Below are 19,197 nucleotides of genomic sequence, written 5' to 3'. Positions count from 1 at the left end.
TATTAAGGTGTTCTGTTAAAATGTACACCTTAATGACATTCAAATGACATAACTTTGCACATTCATAGTACATACCAATTTCTTTGCAATTTCATGCTTTAATACATATGTTCACATGAGAAGGAGAAAAAAAGTTGCCTGACAATGAAGTATCACTTTAACCTTGGTCCCCTTATCTGTATCACCAAAAAACTTCAAAACATTCAGCTATTTGTTCAGTGCTCATTCACAAGGGCTTGAGCTTTCTATTAACCAGAGACACTTTCATTGATTTATCAGACACACAGGCTCTTGCTGAGTCAACAGCCCCATGTAGTTTAAAGTACCAGTAATGTGGATGCATCCTGATCTCGAAAGTAGTTTGACTTGTTTTAAAAACCTGGCAGAAAACCTGACAAGACCATGGCAGTTTACTAAGTTTAGGTTTTGGCTACTAGCCGAATAAGAAACACATGACATAAGGAATTTAAATTAATCAAAGTAAAAGTTTAGGTGTTCTGGGGCTTCTTTATTTTATGTTGTTGAATTTTGTTTTTGGCACAACATAAGAGGTCATTATTGTCTTTTCTACATTATACAACCTAGGGTCCGGTGAGGCATTTCACATGTATTTTATTCCACTTTAGGAACTTTAAAAGTCAGAATATATTTGTATAGGTTTCACCTTTGAAGTATCACTTCAAACTATAATAAAGATTTAGGATACTTATCTTAAATGTTAGTCATCCTGTTGATCAAATGTTTAGGTTGACATTATTCTTCTTGCTCTTATTGGGAAATTAAAACATTAAAAACAATAATGTTGAGGACCTATATTGCTGCTCTTTGAGAAAGACCTTTTCTCCATTCTGTTTGATTTAATATAATACAACACAAAAACATAACTTCAGAGCCAAAAGACTTTTTGTTTTCAAGATTTAACTTCCCAACCTCTGAATCTGTGGTTTTGCTTCTGCCTTCTGAAATTTGAGGTGCACACACACGGGAACAAAACACCACACATAATGAGCAGGGTGGTGACCTCCTTTAGCATTGTGTGTGTGTTTGTAAAATGGGCGATCTTATCCTGGTTTCACAAGTAAAGTTCTCTGATTTCATCTCAGGTTGAATCACAGTATATTATAGCTGTACGTGCTGTATATAAAAGCAGCGTACCATAGGCGTTTCCAACACTATCCTCTTTCTGATACCTGAACGTCAGGCAAGAGACAGAAAATATGGTAAGTTGGACATACCAAGTTTCTATTTTAGATTTTGGTGATTTTTTTTTTGTATTATGTCTAACTCTATAGAAAGCAGTATGCTTAAGTAAAGTTACATTTATTGTTGTGTTTGCAGCGTGAATGCATCTCCATTCATGTGGGCCAAGCTGGGGCTCAGATTGGTAATGCTTGCTGGGAGCTGTACTGTCTGGAACATGGGATCCAGCCAAATGGACAAATACCAAATGACAAGACCACTGGAGGGGATGATTCCTTCAATACCTTCTTTAGTGAGACAGGGGCAGGAAAACATGTTCCCAGGGCCATCTTTGTCGACCTTGAGCCCACTGTCATTGGTAAGTGACAGATATCTTTTATATATGTTAAATCTATACATGGGCATTTGAGAATTTGAGAGTGTTTTGTATTTTTCTACAATTTATTAGCATAGTTTAAATATGTACAAATGAATAATTACCTGCTTTATATGTTGTAAGTTTCCTTGTGCCATCATTTAGTGTGATGCTAGAGTATTTTAATGTTAAGTATACGTAGCAATATTTATATATTTATATGTATTGTTGTCTATTTGTTTTGTTAATTTATTGCTCATTTACAGATGAGGTGCGTACAGGAACCTACCGTCAGCTGTTCCACCCTGAACAGATGATTACAGGAAAAGAAGATGCTGCAAACAACTACGCCCGTGGTCACTACACCATTGGCAAGGAGATCATAGATCTTGTTTTGGACAGAACACGTAAACTGGTGAGTCTACGAGAGCTAAGGTCACTAGTTTGTAATGTGCAAGCATATCACTATTTGGTTATTTTAAAAAATATGAATATGTGATTTTCAGGCTGATCAGTGCACTGGTCTGCAAGGTTTCCTCATCTTCCACTCCTTTGGTGGCGGTACCGGCTCTGGTTTTACCTCCCTGCTAATGGAGAGGTTGTCTGTTGATTATGGGAAAAAGTCAAAGCTTGAGTTTGCCATCTATCCAGCACCCCAGGTTTCTACAGCAGTAGTGGAGCCTTACAACTCCATCCTGACCACCCACACCACCCTGGAGCACTCCGACTGTGCCTTCATGGTGGACAATGAGGCCATATATGATATCTGCCGCAGAAATCTTGACATTGAGAGGCCAACCTACAGCAACCTGAACAGGCTCATCAGTCAGATTGTGTCTTCAATCACAGCATCTCTCCGCTTTGATGGAGCCCTAAATGTTGACCTGACAGAGTTCCAGACCAACTTGGTGCCTTATCCTCGAATCCACTTCCCTCTGGCCACCTACGCCCCTGTGATCTCTTCTGAGAAAGCCTATCATGAGCAGCTGTCTGTGGCTGACATCACTAACACCTGCTTTGAGCCAGCTAATCAGATGGTGAAATGTGACCCACGTCGTGGTAAATACATGGCTTGCTGTCTGCTGTATCGTGGCGATGTTGTACCCAAAGATGTCAATTCGGCCATTGCCGCTATCAAGACCAAACGTACCATCCAGTTTGTGGACTGGTGTCCCACAGGTTTCAAGGTGGGGATAAACTACCAGCCTCCAACTGTGGTTCCTGGAGGAGACCTTGCTAAGGTGCAAAGAGCTGTGTGCATGCTGAGCAACACCACCGCCATCGCTGAGGCCTGGGCCAGGCTCGACCACAAGTTTGATCTCATGTATGCCAAGAGAGCCTTTGTCCATTGGTATGTTGGAGAGGGAATGGAGGAGGGAGAGTTCTCAGAGGCCAGAGAAGATTTGGCTGCTTTGGAGAAGGATTATGAAGAGGTGGGTGCTGACAACGTAGATGACGAGAATGATGAAGAGGAATACTAAGCATGCTTTCAACTAAAACAAGTTGAAATATAAAAAACAGAGACCCTATCCAACATTTGTAAATGTGGTTACATATTAATCCAAAGTTAATTCCATTATGCAGGTTCAAAATAGGACAACTGTGGAAAATAAGTCAAACTACGTTTTTTCCATCTCCGTTTTTTTTTTTTTTTGATATCCAGATATGATTGTGTACCCAACTTTTTTGCTGATGAAACTTTTGTTCAGCTACCAATAAAGTAGGCAATTTTTCTTTTGGCTAAGGACCTGCTTAACACACAAACAAAACTATGAAATAGATGAAAACTCAACATATTTATTCAAATCAAATCCCAATGATCTTACATTTGAAAGGCATAAACTGCACATTGTGGCACTCAGTAATAAAATAAATTTAATTTCACTTGTCCAAGCATTGTCTATTTTGAAAATGTACTGATTGTATTTGTAATCGTTTGGTGTGGTGCCATCAAAATGTTTCCATTTTAAACAGAACGCGGTTGTTTTTTTGTTTGAGCATTTCTTTTAGCTTTTATGTCTGGCTAGAAAACTTACACCAAACCCTCCACTTTGTTCCCCTCCCCCCCAGTATCCTCTCCCATGAGGAATGCAAGTTATGAAAGGACTCCTATGTCAGTTTCTACGTACCGTTCAGCTGTGACTCAGTTAGAGTGAGAACCATAGAGAATAACTGATGTCCTCACTGGCTGGGGTTGTTTGTGCAGCTCATTCTCAGACAGCGGGCTGTAGCAACAATAAGATCCCAGTTCAGTTTTGCATGCATGTATGAATAACAGCTTTGTGATTCTATTAGGGCAGTTTTATTTTGTCTAGTCTTGTGTTATGCTGTACTATACAGTTGTTTCAATGTTTTAACTCTGTTTTGAACTGATCACAAATTATATACATAAAAACCAGTGTACCATTAGCATTGTCATTATGTGTTCTCCACTTGTTCTATAATTAAAGCTTACGTCTGCCATGTTTAATGCCATCAATAAAAAATAATTTTTATTCCATCCAATTGAACTTTGTGTGATTATTCATTAAATTATTCACTTCATAAATTTGGCCATGAAGGCAAGTGTGCAGAAACAATTGCAAAAGTTTATTACAGTAAAATTTGTGCTTGTAAATGATTCAAGGTAACAAACAAAAGTAATTCTAGCATTTTAGGTATTGTTCGCAAATATACATGAACATATAGAGACCATTAAAAATTGCATAAAAGGTCAGACAGGGGAATTAAACTGATACCTTCAGAACTTGTAAGTGTTTTTGCAACGCCCTAAACACGGTATAAATGTGTTTTAAGGTGGCTATAATGAAAAGCAATGGCAGGAACTTGCCTCTTTTTTTCTCTTAACTGCTGTTCCCTCCCGCCAATAAACTATGCAGCTGCTTTCTGTGGTTTACTGCCAGCCCCCTTCACATCCTTGTGTATATAAGCCCTGGCTCTCCCTTTTTCCTGCACTTCTCCCTTGTGTCTGAATCCTCATCGTCAGTCGAAGGACAAGCAGACAAAATGGTGAGTAGCTGCTTAGCTGATGACATGGCTTGGAAATTTCCACTGTCTATTTTCATTGTTTACCTTCAACATGTGAGCCTCTTTAAAGCTAAGTTGCCTCTGCTGCAATAAATGTTTTGATACAAAGGAAACTTTTTACCCTGTGACAGTAACCAATGAGAATGAATTTAACATTACAAAGCCTTTCAGAGAGTGTTCATTGACTATTTGGAGGAGGGAAGTGAGAGTATTCGTAATTCAGGAACAAATTAACAATTGACTTGACAAAACTTGATCAGAAAACGGAGAATTCATATGTTACAAAACGTTTACTACTAGACGTTTTGTATGTCTTGTTAAGAAGCAGAAAACATATCCAAATAAGGACAAAGAAAAAAATCTAGATTTACTGTTCTCTTTTCTCAGTGGGACTGGTCATGGTAATCGTGGCAGTGGGAGGGATGAAATAAACAGGAAAGAGAAAAGAGGAGTGGTTTGCCTGCAGTGCAAGCTAGATGGCAGACATTTTGTAAGGAATCTTTGCTTTAGGAAATGTGGAGAAAGAGGAAGAGAGAGAGGGAGAGAGAGAGAGAGAGAGAGAGAGAGAGAGAGAGAGAGAGAGAGAGAGAGAGAGAGAGAGAGAGAGAGAGAGAGACAGAGAGAGACAGAGAGAGACAGAGGGAGAGGGAGACATCCCTAAGTGTTACACAGCACTACAGTCTGCAGCTGTGGACAGGATGGGAGGAGGGATTCAAATGGGGGAGGGGATGAGGAAAGGAGGAAAGGGAGGGATACAGGAATGGGAGGTGTGGGTAAGAATTTTCCATCTTCTTGACGCATGGCCTTCCTGTCTGCCAAATATTCTATTTTTTGAAAACTAAGACACAATGGAGACTTCCTCATATGTTTCAGTGACTCCCAGATATGCTTTTTAGTTACTCTAGTGCCTGCAGTGTTTGGTGCTCTGTGTGCAAAACATTCTCTCAAAATGTATGAATATGTACTGATAATAAAGTAATCAACCTTCTCTCCTCTTTCTTTAGCGTGAGTGTATTTCTATGCATGTTGGCCAAGCTGGAGCCCAAATGGGCAATGCATGTTGGGAGCTGTACTGTCTTGAACATGGAATCCAGCCAGATGGTCAGATGCCTTCTGACAAGACTATTGGAGGAGGGGATGATTCCTTCAACACCTTCTTCAGTGAGACAGGGGCAGGAAAGCATGTACCCAGAGCCATCTTTGTCGATCTGGAGCCTACTGTCATTGGTCAGCAGTCTGTAGATGAACAATCACTTAGAAATATTTGACATTGTGAATTAGTTGTCATTTTAATCTTTTTATTGCTCATTTACAGATGAAGTGCGTACAGGAACCTACCGTCAGCTATTCCACCCTGAGCAGCTTATTACAGGAAAGGAAGATGCTGCAAACAACTACGCTCGTGGTCACTACACCATTGGCAAGGAAATCATAGATCTTGTTCTAGATAGGACACGTAAACTGGTGAGGGTTTGAAGGCTATTTGCTGTAGCTTTACAGGATTTTGATTTATTGAGAGGTTGTGGTTAACTTATACTTCTGGCTGGAGGCAACTTCTAATTCGTCACAAACCTTTTTTTCAGGCTGATCAGTGCACTGGTCTGCAGGGTTTTCTCATCTTCCACTCCTTTGGTGGAGGAACTGGTTCTGGTTTCACCTCCCTGCTAATGGAAAGACTCTCTGTCGACTATGGGAAAAAGTCCAAACTTGAATTTGCTGTCTACCCAGCCCCCCAGGTTTCTACAGCAGTAGTGGAGCCTTACAACTCCATCCTCACCACCCACACCACCCTGGAGCACTCCGACTGTGCCTTCATGGTGGACAATGAGGCCATCTATGATATCTGCCGCAGAAATCTTGACATTGAGAGACCAACCTACACTAACCTGAACAGGCTTATTGGCCAGATTGTGTCCTCAATCACAGCATCTCTCCGTTTTGATGGAGCCCTGAATGTTGACCTGACAGAGTTCCAGACCAACTTGGTGCCTTATCCTCGTATCCACTTCCCCCTGGCCACCTACGCCCCTGTGATCTCTGCTGAGAAAGCCTACCATGAACAACTATCTGTGGCTGACATCACCAACGCATGCTTTGAACCAGCTAATCAGATGGTGAAATGTGACCCACGTCATGGCAAATACATGGCTTGCTGTCTGCTGTATCGTGGCGATGTTGTACCCAAAGATGTCAACTCGGCCATTGCCGCCATCAAGACCAAACGTACCATCCAGTTTGTGGACTGGTGTCCCACAGGTTTCAAGGTGGGGATCAACTACCAGCCTCCAACTGTGGTTCCTGGAGGAGACCTTGCTAAGGTGCAAAGAGCTGTGTGCATGCTGAGCAACACCACCGCCATCGCTGAGGCCTGGGCCAGGCTCGACCACAAGTTTGATCTCATGTATGCCAAGAGAGCCTTTGTCCACTGGTATGTTGGAGAGGGAATGGAGGAGGGAGAGTTCTCAGAGGCCAGAGAAGATATGGCTGCTTTGGAGAAGGATTATGAAGAGGTGGGCACCGACAGCGTGGGAGATGAGGATGAAGAGGGAGAGGAGTATTAAGGGGGCTAAAACCAGCTCACATTCCAAATGCTGCTCTGAATAGAGCACATTCCCAGCAGCATCCATAAATGCTGAGAAGGTGATCTGTCAGTATTATCAATAAAGGCTCAAATGAATGAATTGGGTGAATTGTGTTCTTTTTGAAAGTTAAAGGCATAGCAAATATGGTTAAAAGACTTATTCATCATGGGGTTCAATTGTGCAAAGCAAATGAATAAGCAAAAGCAATCAGGAGACTTTTTATTCTGTGACACACTCACATGACTGCCTGAGAGGAACTGCACAACTGTAGTATAAATGTGACTCATAATCAGAGTTGGCTAGAATATTCAAATATTGTACTCAAGTAAGAGTAGCACTTAATCAACATATTTTTACTGAATTAATACTAAGAAAGAATTGTCCAAGAATTTACTCAAGTAATTGAGTCCACATTAAGAGCAAAAAAAGTATTATGTAAAAAAGCTACTTAAGTACTGCGAACTTATCAGAAAATGTTATTTATAATTTAGAAAGTCAGACATACAAAAATATGAACTTATTTGCAAATTCTTATGTTTTATAGATTAAAATTGAAATTAATTCAATGAATAACATAACATTATATTGCATTACAAAATAACAAATACAGGAAGAAGAAACAGGAGGAACTTTCCAGATCAAATTAGTTCATTATAAAACATATAAACTATCACTCACAGTAGGTAATGTAAATACAACAGGGTACTTTTGGTGACAATACGTAATCTTTTTTTTCTAATTTTCTCCTAAAGTGACAGAAGTTTCCGATGATAGAAAATAACATTAAAATAATAAAACCTGTGGAAAAACAACAGGCCTCACTAAGCTGTAGATGTGTGTTTGTGTCTCACAAAATTTTGGTTAAAACAAGCTTGTTCTTGAAGGTGATAGAGTATTCAGAAATTTTATTCAAGCAAGAGTAGCAAAGCCTATGATGAAGTAAAACTACTCCTAAAAGTTTTTATTTCCAAAGTTACTCAAGTGGATGTAACTGAGTAATTGTAACTATTTACTACACCTCTGCTCATAATCAACATTAACCTCATTATTCAATAAGTACATCAGCAACAGTTATGAAAAGCCTTATTTTAATATATTAGTCATCAATAAGTACAATGTTTGCAGGTTTGAGGATTAAATACTTACATTTTGTGTTGAGTGAATTATTATTTACAAAAATGTTGAGCTCATTTTTGTTTAGTCATGGATACAATTGCCTACGTTAACCTTTAGACAGCAGTAAACACATCGTTTAGACCGAGCGACGTGGCGAGCTCGTTCAGTCACTCACCACTTACAACTTGAAAATTAAACAACAACAACAACAACAACAACAACAATCTCTGATTGTTTTTATGTGAGTACATCTATGCAGTAAAATTACCCCTGCTGGACATAAACGCCGTCACAGCAGTCTTTGACCAGGGCCGGGTCGCTGTTTGATGAATTTCAAAAATATAAATGTAATCCGTTTTATTTGCATCCATTCGTTAAGGATAAATTGGTTACAAAAGGTTTTGTTTCTAACTAAACCCAGGCTATGGGTTGTTTTAAATCTAACTAAACTTCTTGTTGAGTTAGAAACACCATAGCGCCACCTTCTGGCCTTTCTCCAGATCAGTTCAGATTGCGGAACTGTTTCTGGCTTTGTTTTTGTATTTTTCCCCCTCCGTGGGCTGCCACCTTATCGTAGTGGAAGGGTTTGAGTGCCCCAGTGATCCTATAGGGCTCTATTTGCCGGGGCTAACTGATCTTAAGTGAGGGATCGGACCAAGAGCAGCCCAAAGATCGCTTAGAAATATGAACACAGAATGTTCCTACTTAGAGATGGCGATATAGACGGGGTTCCCGCTTACAACCAGAGCTATAGACAGAAGTCTATACGGCATTGTAAGTTATTCAATTGAAATGAGGTGTAGGATTAAATAAGTGTTCTTCCATATTAATGTGCAAAAAGGAGTTTGCGGTGATCTGCATTTGTCTGTGTTTAATTTAATTTTGATAAGAACTTTCCCCTGTCTGATACTATTTTATTCTTTCTGTATTTAAAATATATTTTTTTAAAAGGTAGGATATTCTAAAATGATTAGCGCATACAACTTCGATAGCTTTTCATTTTAAACGGATAGGATATTCTTGATGAAGGAAGTGCTATTTTTTTGTGGTTTTGTCATGTATATAAATTGTTCCAATGACACGCCAAGCATAACTCCAAAGCTTCGGTCTCGTCACTCAAAGAATTCCACCCAACGACGATATTTAACATTAACGCAACCCGCTATAGTTTTCGGTTTGTAAACATGACAGTAGAAGTTTTCGACGAGAGTGGGCGGGGCTTGTGACGTCTAGTAAACGCTGGTATTTTCTAGACGCCTTCTGTCCACTCGCAGTGACGTAGCGGGCACGGCTCAGATCAGCCGCACTCAACGTAAACTGGGTTATCCGTCTTCATGTCCTCCCTACTGAAAACACGGGAGCACAGCACGAGGGCTTAACCATAACCTGCAGTGACACTGTATCGCCGGAAAACATATTCGTGACGAGACATCTTGGAAGCAAAACAGAAAAGGGAGGTGGCTACTTGGTTGTCACAAGAGAAAATTATTCCACAAGACATTAACTGTCATCTGTAAGGAGGGCAAACGGCTCAACTGCCTAGATCGTAACACTTGAAAGGTAGGTAATTTTTGTCTGCAGCATGTAAGGTGGTGGCTACCACCAGCTAACATTAACATTACACTCAGTTGTTTGTTTATAATAAGTGGAAATTCACCATAAAAGGAATATGTGGCTCTGATATTATGAAACAAAGGTAACTCCCCCAACTGTACGCAGTGAAACAGCCACAGCACCTGTGCATGTAAGTACATTTGCCGTGTTTAGGCTTCTTATGGCCGAGTGTCATGACAGCAGCAGTTGTCAGATGCCACTGTCCTGCATATAACACTTGTGTGAGCGCACGGAGTTCCCCGAGGGGAGATAAAAAGTTAAGTTTAGTTTCGTTTCTCCTGAGCCCTGAAGCCCCCCACTGCTTGGAAACTGCTGCAGGAGGAGACTAATGAGATTGGCATGATGGTTAACGTGTTGTGGCTATTATACATTTGCTGACTACACTAAGGTCAAGGACACTACAATACTTACTTTCAAAAACGTTTTTAATGCTTTAAGCAAGCTAGTATTTCTATCTGCATTTAGCTGATGGTTGGGATTTGAAGAGATTTTTTACTATTTTAAAAAAGTACTTAAAAATAACCGTAACTGATATACTTTAGAAATGAGCACAGGATTGTGTTTTTTTTTATCATCAATTTGCAATGCATGCGTCACATTTGTTATTATTATTATTATTATTATTATTATTATTATTATTATTATTAAAACAACATAGGCATTTTTAATCATTTTTAATGAAAGTTAACCCATTATGGATTTTTTATTAGCAAGCACATTAAAAAAAGTCGTGTTTTATAAATCTGATGCATGATTAACTCCTCAGATAACTTTACTTTCCAAACCATATACCTGTAAAGGAAGAAATAGTTTGAAATTTTAACTAAAATGTAAAGCACAAGATCAACTGGAGAAACTAAACAATCCACTATGCATTTTTCATGCACAGTATTATTTTTATTTTATGGCACCTTTGCTAAAATACCTATCAAGAATATTTAATATTATTTTGATAGTTAAGAAGTTTTGGTGATTCTGCCACAGCTGTTTAATTAAATTTTTTTTGTAATTGCCTTAGTGGACAATAATAATATTCAGAAAGATATTCACCCAGATTAAATATGAGTATATGATTGAATTTCAGAGTGGTGTTTTAAAGAGTGGCGGGAGGCGATATGGTGAACTATTATAGTGTGCTGGGAGTGTCCAGGAATGCCTCGCAGGATGACATCAAGAAGGCGTAAGTACAATAAGAGCATTTGATGGTTGTCTGTGGTATGATCAAGTGTGTATATATATATATATATATATATATATATATATATATATATATATATATATATATATATATATAAACGCTATTTCAAATGTAACTTATTGCTGGCTTGGCCATTTAGACGTGGCTAAATGAGAGGGCATTTATAATTCTTAGTTTCAGTTCAATTAATGCAATTAATTTTATAATAATACTATGCTATAAAACATGTTTCAATTGGTGTGGTTGTATATTTGGTATTGGCATTTGTTTTTGAATATCTGGTGCAGGTACAGGAAATTGGCCCTGAAATGGCATCCAGATAAAAATCCAGACAACAAGGAAGAGGCAGAGAAAAAATTCAAAGAACTTGCTGAGGCCTATGAAGTTCTGTCTGACAGTAAGTCATAACTTAAAGATTTGTGTTGGTGTGTTTTAAACTCTTCACACTATACTCAATTAAACAAAAATTAGAAAAAAACAAAAAAAACAACAAAAAAACAACAACTACCAGTCAGTCGATGAGATCCTCTTTCAAACAATCAAAGAAAAAAAAAAGAGGTCTCTTATTCTCAATGTACTAACGGAGCAGCATTTAATATTCAGCTTTAACATATTTAACATATTTTTCAACCTAACTCTTGTGTGTTTATTTGTGTTGAAAATTGTAAAAACACAGTCATTTAAGGGTGGGTTTTTTTTCAACAGAAAGCAGACGAGGTGCTTATGACAGATATGGAAATGACAATGTGCCACACTCGGGTAAATACACGTACCCTGATGTATGAAAGATCAATAGTTATTAGGCAACTTACTTTAATTGCTAACATTTGACGTTAGCAATCTTCATCTTGTTTTCCAGTTATTAATATAGTGATACTTGCTTTTTCCTCATCCACTAACTCTGACGTCATAATTTCCCAGGTTTTACCACTACGGACTTCTCAGACCTCCCAGGATTCACCTTCACATTTCGCAACCCGGATGAGGTGTTCAGAGAGTTTTTTGGCGGACAGGATCCTTTTGCTAGCTTTTTTGGTATGTCAAACTGTTGGGACAAGATTAAATTATTTTCTCTTCATGACTTTAAAACATTTTGGAACTTTCTTCTCAGTTAGGAAATAGATGTACATTAATGAAAAAGTCATTTAAGTAACAGATCTCACGTGTACTGGACAAAAATTACATTAGTGGAAATCATCATCCCTTTCCTTGATGCTATTCCTTCTATATTTATGCACTGGTATATGCTAACATGACTGCATTTCTCATCCAGATGACTTTGCATCGTTTGGAGTCCCACATTCTCACCTTGGCCCCAGTCGATTTTTCTCTTTTCCCTCAACTGGAGGTAAACACCTAAGGGCTTAATGCGGCAATAAGCAATTTCATAATATGTTTTCAGTTAAAATAGCTTGTTAGCTCTTATCTTTTAGCAAATGCTGGCTATCTGCAAAAATTCCTGTTTTCTTTCTTTCTTCTTTTTTTTTTGCTTTTCTGCAGTTGAATTTAGCTCCTTTTCCTCTTTCGGTGGTCTCGGTGGGGTGGAGAGCATGGGAGGATCTAACTTCAGATCGGTTTCTACCTCCACTCGCATTGTAAATGGAAAAAGCACCACCACCAAGAAGTATGTGAAACCTCCCCTTATAAAACCATTCAGCCAATTAAATACTTCCTTTAGAGTATTTTTTTTTTCAGATGAAGTGCATCTTTTTCTTTTTTTTCACTAATCCTAGTTTGTTTTATTTGCAGGATAAAGGAAAATGGGACGGAGAGGATAGAGATTGAAGAGGATGGGGTATTAAAGAGTGTCCTTATCAATGGTAAGAAACTGAACACTGGAAGTCGTGAGAAAATTTTAAATATATTATTTTAGTCATTAGTTTGTTTTTCCATTCTCACTTCATTTGGTAACCCTGTTAACCTTTCTCCAGTTTCATTTTTATAAAATGGAATAATTCCTATTCGATCTATTATGAAGAATATAGCCTTCATATTTAACTTCCTTAAATAAGAGATAAGAGTTGTATTTACTTTTATTGTTTGTTATTATTAAACTCTCAAAAGGACACAAATGCCTGTTTAAATTACTGATATCTGAAACCTAAAAAAAATGAGACCATAGTAAATCACTTCCAAACCATTTCCATCTTTATTGTGACATGTATAATATGCAATTCAACCCAAATACAAACAAGTCTGTTAATAGGGAATACATGTTAAACTAAAAAAAGTTAACATATGGGTTCTCATTCTTAAAGCTACAGTATGCCTTGTTGTTAAAACTGTCACTATGTTGTGACAGCATGGTGTAAGAGATAATCTGTGAAAAAATCTATCTCCTCCAAAAATTTTATAAAAATAATCTTCAAAAACTAGGAGGAGTTGTATAGTTGTGACTATTTTGGAAGTCATTGATCATGTCTACTAGTCCAAAAGAGTATATTAAAAATCCTTTTTATTGACCGCGACGTCCCAATGCTTAATTTTCTTAAAGGATTTTCTTGGACTAATCCAATGAAATCCTTCAGACCTTCTTGGCCTGTCCCTCTTCTCTCTTCCGAGGTTATACATTTTCATTTCATCTGACCAAAGTAGAGAAGCAAGTGGATGTTTGGTGGGGTGGGCCCAGAAAAACTGCGAGAAGAAAAGCAAAAAAGCCCCTAAATGGACGCAGAAAAGCCAAACTAACTCATATGTGTACCACATGAACTTCGACCGCTAAAACTGATTGAGGGATGGAGATGCAGGGAGAATTAGCGATACAGTGGATTCGTCATCGTCGGAGGAGGATGATGAGAGAGACGTGATCCAGAGACAGATTGAGGAAGAGGTCAGATTAGCTGCTGTCACCCCGGTAAGAAGGAGTCGAAATGTTCATGTAGACGCATATTTTACATGGGGAAGAGGGTAAATATTTTAGAGGGGTATCCTACATGTAAGCTGGCAACACAAAGAGCAAAAAAGTAGAACAGTTAGAAAAATGTGAAAGAAAAATTATTAGAGACATTTTTACTAAATAATATCTGGGGGAGTTGTAGCCAAAATGCGGAAATGCTCAGCATAAGAAATGACCACAAAACTTATTTCATTTAATCAAATTTAAAACTTGGCTAATAATATTATGTTGCAATGTTATGAGGGGTTGTGTAAACTGTGTCACTGTGTAAACTGTGTAAAAAACTGTGTAAAAGAGATGAGATATAACTGCTTTTATAGCGGTTGTTTTATAATAATGCTATGCTAAATTAATATGGTATTTGCTGTGCAACTTAGTAAGTTATTTTGATATACAAAGTTATGGTTTGCAGCAAGTGTTACACCCTCCAGTAATTTTTTCATAAAATCTTAATGAAACATTGCTTTGGTGAGATATTTGAATAGTTTATGGAGCAACTTAGATGAAGAGCTCTTTATTTTACATGGATAATTATGGTCTCATTGTGACCATAATTATGTTTTTGTATAAACAGTAAATTACAGAAAACGGTGAGAAGAACTCTCTAGAAGAGTTTCCTTGACATCCATTTTTCCACTCCAGTGTGGGAATTGTGATACTGTGACCTGAAGGGTGGTGAAAGAACATCTACGTTTTTTTTACCATGTACACTGTAGCCTCCTCCATGTAGGCTGCTGTGCTTTATTTAAAATTTTGAAACAACACACCCTGCATATATATCTTTTGGCATGTCGCGTACCTTCGCATATCATATAAATAATTATGACGGGCAGCCATGGCCAGAAATGGCCAGTGCCGTTTCTTTGATCCCAGTCCAGCCCTGTATTGCAGCCCTACTCTGTTTCATTCTGCAACAGCTTTGAATTAATTTTTATGCCTACTTGCATTTTGATATGTGAAAGTGTTTATTGTAGCCAATGTGGCAATTTTTTCCCTAAAAATGAAAATGTTTTATCCAATTCTGAAGGTTATAATGGTGGGATTGTTTCAACCACAGCTCTAACACTACTACATATAACATGAAGACTAATCTTGAGTATAAGCACTTAATTTGTTTGACCATATGTTATATAAACATAACCACGTCTTGGTGTGTGTTTCTCATAGGTGTGGAAGATGAAATGGCTCTCGCAATGGAGCTCAGCAGAAGAGAAGGAGAGAAGTCCTCTCAGAATCCCTCCATCACGAACGGATCAGCCCGCCACTACGACCGCTCTGCGACTCCACATCGCTCATTTAGTGCAGCTCCCAGCTACAACCATGTGGCTACAGGGGACAGTGAAGATGATGAAGAAGAAGAAGAAGATGATGAAGACCTTCAGATGGCTTTGGCATGCAGCCTGTCAGAAATGGAGGCCCAGCAGAAAGCCAGTTCTACCACCTTCATACCAGGTGCTGGGGGTAGGGGTAGAACCAAACGCGTTAACATCGGGGGCTGCATGGGAGAAGGGCTTGTAAATGGACAAAAAGTTAATTTGTCCAGTGGCTGCAAAGTAGCTGCAGGGGAGCAAGATGACGGAGGTCACTTTAAATCTGGCACAAGATCTGGAAATATTATTGAAACGAAGCAAAAAGGAACCAAAGAACCAGACACAGCTGCTGCCACTGCACTTCCGAGTGAAGAAAAGGTCAAACCTTCAGCAAAAACATCTGAAGGCTCTGTGAAAAAGAAAAAGTGTGGGTGTGTTATGTGCTAGTGTGGTTTAAATGCATACAGTATTTGGGAAGGCTTCCCATCTTTTTACTTACCATGGTGTCAGCTCACCACATTGCATTGTGAGTGCAAAAATCCTTCTTCAAGGCTAACGATTATGATGTCAAAAACAGCAGTTGAAAGAAACAAACTTTAAAGTTTTGCAGGTGTTTGTTTTCAGTGTGTAATCTTGACTTATGCACATGTGGTCAAGTGAACCTCAAAATTAAACTTGTTTGGATTTGTAGCTGCAAAGGACATCAAATGATTGCTTCTGAATGACTGTGCACGTGCCAGTTTTAATATTTCCACAGATGGGAAAGGGAATGTCTGAGTAGGATGAGAGCTGACAGGTGCAACGGGTAGGAAGTTAGGTGAGAAACGCTTTGAGTTTTGTATTCTTAAGAGAAATTGTTAGAGATTGGGGATAGTGTGTTTTTGGATTTGAGCTACAAGAGGTTTGGTTTTAGTAAAAAAGTTTGAACTGGGATTGTTCTTTAGCATGTTGGTGCTAAGGAATTAGATGAAAAATATTATGTTCTTATTAAGGAACAAGAAAAAGCCTTTTATAACAATAAAATGTGTAAGACTGCTTTCTTTCTGTGTGTGAGTGTGTGGGTTAACTGCAATTCTGCCACAGAATGTTCTTGTTCAGACTCTATGGCAAAGACTGAGTAATCGAAATGTGCCAAACCAATGTTAGTCTGAAACGACAAACTAAAATCAAAAAGCATCACACAGGACGTTCTCTGGTAGTTTTTATCTGTTTGATTACATAAGTCTTCTGTAATTACCTGAGAATCATTGATTAAAAATGAAATTATTTGAAGCACAAAGTTTGAACTTAGACATGTTCAAAATGCACACAATTTTCTTAACAAACTACCTTAAAGAACAGTGTAATTAAATGTACAGTGCCTTGGGAAAGTACCTCTTGGATAATTCCACCTTAAACGTTTTCTGCAGCCAATGTAGACAAAAGGCGTGCCAAATGAAACTTTTTGATCTAGATGATAAGCACCTTAAAGAATACCCAACCTAACACAGAACATCACCTTCAAGACACCATCCCCATTGTAAGACATGGTGGTGGCAGCGTCATTCTGTGGGTATGTTCTTCTCTAGGGAGAGTGAAGATGGTCAGAGTTGACTGGTCGGTCAATAGAAGTACAGAGAAACTGTTGTAAAGGCAGCCATAGCTACAGGAGAATGGTTTAGATCAAATAATCTTTATCTGTTAGAAAGGCCTAGTCAAAGACTTTAAAATGGATGCTCACTGATCAAATCTATCCAGTCTAACTAAGCTTGATCTGTTTTATGTTTTTGGTTAAAAATGCCTTTACATATGCAAAGATGTGCAAAGACATACTCTAATGGATCAGGAGAGCTGATGTTGTTGAGGTAGAGCTTCAGAATACTGTCAGAGCTACACTTACCTTGAATTGGATTGTTGTGACTTCAGGGAGGTAGTTGGTCCTTCAACTGGAGGTCACTGGTTCAATTCCCAACTTTCTCAGTTTTCATTCAGTGGCCTTGGACAAGAGACTAAAATCCCACGTTGCTTCACAGTGTGTTGATAAGCATCCTCTTACCTGATGAAGTGTAACTTTATAATTTCTATTCTTTCTTTTTAAGAAATAACCAACAGATTAAGACGACAGCAAATAAATTACCTTACTAATTCACAAGAATGTGAGGTTCACTAATAGCTGCCCTTTATATTTGTATGGACTCTATACTCTCACCTTTGCACTGTAATGGCACATTACTTAAACTACAGTAATAATTCTTTATGTGCAGATCAAAGTGTAGGAATTTAATAGGGTCAGAGAGCTTGTGTCTATGCGTGTGTGTGTGTGTGTGTGTGTGTGTGTGTGTGTGTGTGTGTGTGTGTGTGTGTGTGTGCGTTTGCGTGCGTGTGTGTGTGTTAGTGTGGACTATAGCTATGATTGGTGCCGTCTGATTTGAAAAAACCTTGTTTTAGACCTTAAATGAGGTAAAAATCATGTTAAATCATGGTACAATAATAACTGTGAAAAGGATTGTTGTTTTTGTGAAGATTGCATCTTAAGTTAAGAACAGTGTTGTTGGTGCCAAATGCCAAAACATTAAAAGTAAGTTACCAGTAGTGTCTAGTGTTAAAGGTATATTTCAGGCAGCATCTGTCTGACTTGATTTTCTGGCTCCTCATACAGCAAAACGTTAATGTTCTGGCACACACATTTCATCAGTGCTTTCATTGTTTTTCGTTGTGACTGTTTTCTATAAAATTATTACTATCACTGGTAAAGGGCAAAGAAATGAATTATTTTGAAAGAATAAAAGATCATTCCTACTCTTAATTGTTAGTGTGAAGAACAACACACTTAACAATAAAGAGGAGGAATGGTAGAATGTTGTATCAGTTGCCTTGCAATATTGTTCTAGTTTGCACTACGATGTTATTTTTTTAAACATTGCTTAATGGATAATAACAAATAAAAATTGAGCCTAAAGATGAGTTTGGATTATTCTTTTCAGGTTTTTATATTGCCTCTTTCAATCATCTTACTGTGTCTGAAATGATAGTTATATATTTTTTTTATTTCCGAGTGGTATGACTAAATCCTGTCTCATGATTTACATGATCAAATATTTAGTTTTAATCTCGGTGCATGAGTGAAAGCCCTGTCTTATACTTCCTGCTTCCTGTTTCAGACTCAGACTTCAAGGCCTTCACAAGCTAACCTGATTGGCTCTTGCTGCTCTGTGCCCTTAAGCTCAACTCAGAGGTAAAGGACCAGTGTGACTCTTGAGACACCCTGAACATTAAACATTTTTCTCTCCTTCTTTTTGATCCCAATGTAGCTTCCTAATGATCATCTTTAATATAAACTGTAACGCCTTTTTTAACATCTGTTTTTGCAGGTCAAAGGTCATACTCGCTACAATGCACTTTCTCTGCCCAAGATGTCTCCCATCTCGGAATTAAACTTTAAAAAGCATTGTATTTATTACTTTGTGTGTCTGTATTTGTAGCTGTTGGCAAAGAAAAGGAATGGTTTGAAAACCAAGAAAAGAGTTCTTTGTACTATAAAGTCTTTGACTGATTCTTACTAAAGTTGTGCTTTAGAAAACTGGTACAAAATATGTAAATTCTGTTCAAAGATTAGGAAATGACATATTTGCTTAATGAAGTTATTGGACAAATTAGGAACAATATCTTCAAGACATAAAGACGAGGAAATAAAGATTTTCCCACTTTTTACTTGGATTAATTTTGTGTTAATTTCCCTGTTGTTGGAAGAAGGATTAATTGTAATCATGGATGCACAGTGAAATCTGATTTTGATCAGAATCAGCTGAATTGAACTTGATTGGGCCTGAAAGGCTGGTTTAAAACTCAATTGGTAAGTGAGATTTGGAAAGAGTTTCAGCAGATAACAGGAAGGCTACTTTGCACAATCAAGTTGCTCG

The 19,197-nt window shown here is 38.1% G+C and overlaps 3 protein-coding genes across 7 annotated transcripts; all 3 read left to right on the top strand.

The window, feature by feature from the left end:
* Window positions 1–1,141: 1,141 nt before the first annotated feature.
* Window positions 1,142–4,060, top strand: LOC103461628 (tubulin alpha chain-like). The gene is made up of 4 exons (XM_008403888.3): window positions 1,142–1,220; window positions 1,339–1,558; window positions 1,822–1,970; window positions 2,062–4,060. Exons 1-4 carry the CDS (start codon window positions 1,218–1,220, stop codon window positions 3,034–3,036), a joined length of 1,347 nt encoding a protein of 448 aa, XP_008402110.1. The 5' UTR covers window positions 1,142–1,217; the 3' UTR covers window positions 3,037–4,060.
* Window positions 4,061–4,433: 373 nt separating this feature from the next.
* tuba8l3 (tubulin, alpha 8 like 3) lies at window positions 4,434–7,263 on the top strand. Its single transcript, XM_008403889.2, has 4 exons — window positions 4,434–4,564; window positions 5,587–5,809; window positions 5,898–6,046; window positions 6,166–7,263. Exons 1-4 carry the CDS (start codon window positions 4,562–4,564, stop codon window positions 7,141–7,143), a joined length of 1,353 nt encoding a protein of 450 aa, XP_008402111.1. The 5' UTR covers window positions 4,434–4,561; the 3' UTR covers window positions 7,144–7,263.
* A 1,963-nt stretch (window positions 7,264–9,226) lies between these two features.
* dnajb2 (DnaJ heat shock protein family (Hsp40) member B2) lies at window positions 9,227–18,988 on the top strand. 5 transcript variants are annotated; one of them, XR_533161.3, is made up of 11 exons: window positions 9,227–9,840; window positions 10,979–11,074; window positions 11,380–11,489; window positions 11,798–11,851; window positions 12,014–12,127; window positions 12,366–12,440; window positions 12,593–12,716; window positions 12,842–12,912; window positions 15,156–16,115; window positions 18,439–18,512; window positions 18,649–18,988. XR_533161.3 is itself a non-coding variant. In XM_008403892.3 (11 exons), the coding sequence occupies exons 2-10, from the start codon at window positions 11,010–11,012 to the stop codon at window positions 18,465–18,467; spliced, it is 927 nt and encodes a 308-aa protein (XP_008402114.1). In that variant the 5' UTR covers window positions 9,240–9,840; window positions 10,979–11,009; the 3' UTR covers window positions 18,468–18,512; window positions 18,649–18,988. The 5 variants fall into 5 exon arrangements, 2 of the variants coding, with proteins under 2 accessions (XP_008402112.1, XP_008402114.1); XM_008403892.3 differs by having other exon boundaries at window positions 9,240–9,840; window positions 15,156–15,440; XR_014086380.1 differs by lacking the exons at window positions 18,439–18,512; window positions 18,649–18,988 and adding an exon at window positions 13,621–13,946 and having other exon boundaries at window positions 9,233–9,840; window positions 15,156–15,352.
* The last annotated feature ends 209 nt before the right edge of the window (window positions 18,989–19,197 follow it).

This window comes from Poecilia reticulata, chromosome 2, assembly GCF_904066995.2.
Source record: "Poecilia reticulata chromosome 2, P_reticulata-male-v2, whole genome shotgun sequence".
Lineage (NCBI taxonomy): Eukaryota > Metazoa > Chordata > Actinopteri > Cyprinodontiformes > Poeciliidae > Poecilia > Poecilia reticulata.
This window is presented reverse-complemented; position numbering and strand designations above follow the sequence as displayed.

Bases quoted from the DNA above. Each gene is read 5' to 3' on its own strand.
- LOC103461628 (XM_008403888.3), top strand. The intron at 1,559-1,821 runs GTAAGTGACAGA...GCTCATTTACAG, and splicing joins CCTTGAGCCCACTGTCATTG to ATGAGGTGCGTACAGGAACC. The intron at 1,971-2,061 runs GTGAGTCTACGA...TGTGATTTTCAG, and splicing joins TGGACAGAACACGTAAACTG to GCTGATCAGTGCACTGGTCT.
- tuba8l3 (XM_008403889.2), top strand. The intron at 5,810-5,897 runs GTCAGCAGTCTG...GCTCATTTACAG, and splicing joins TCTGGAGCCTACTGTCATTG to ATGAAGTGCGTACAGGAACC. The intron at 6,047-6,165 runs GTGAGGGTTTGA...CCTTTTTTTCAG, and splicing joins TAGATAGGACACGTAAACTG to GCTGATCAGTGCACTGGTCT.
- dnajb2 (XM_008403890.3), top strand. From the start codon at position 11,010: ATGGTGAACTATTATAGTGTGCTGGGAGTGTCCAGGAATGCCTCGCAG. The intron at 11,075-11,379 runs GTAAGTACAATA...TATCTGGTGCAG, and splicing joins CAGGATGACATCAAGAAGGC to GTACAGGAAATTGGCCCTGA. The intron at 12,913-15,155 runs GTAAGAAACTGA...TGTTTCTCATAG, and splicing joins AAAGAGTGTCCTTATCAATG to GTGTGGAAGATGAAATGGCT.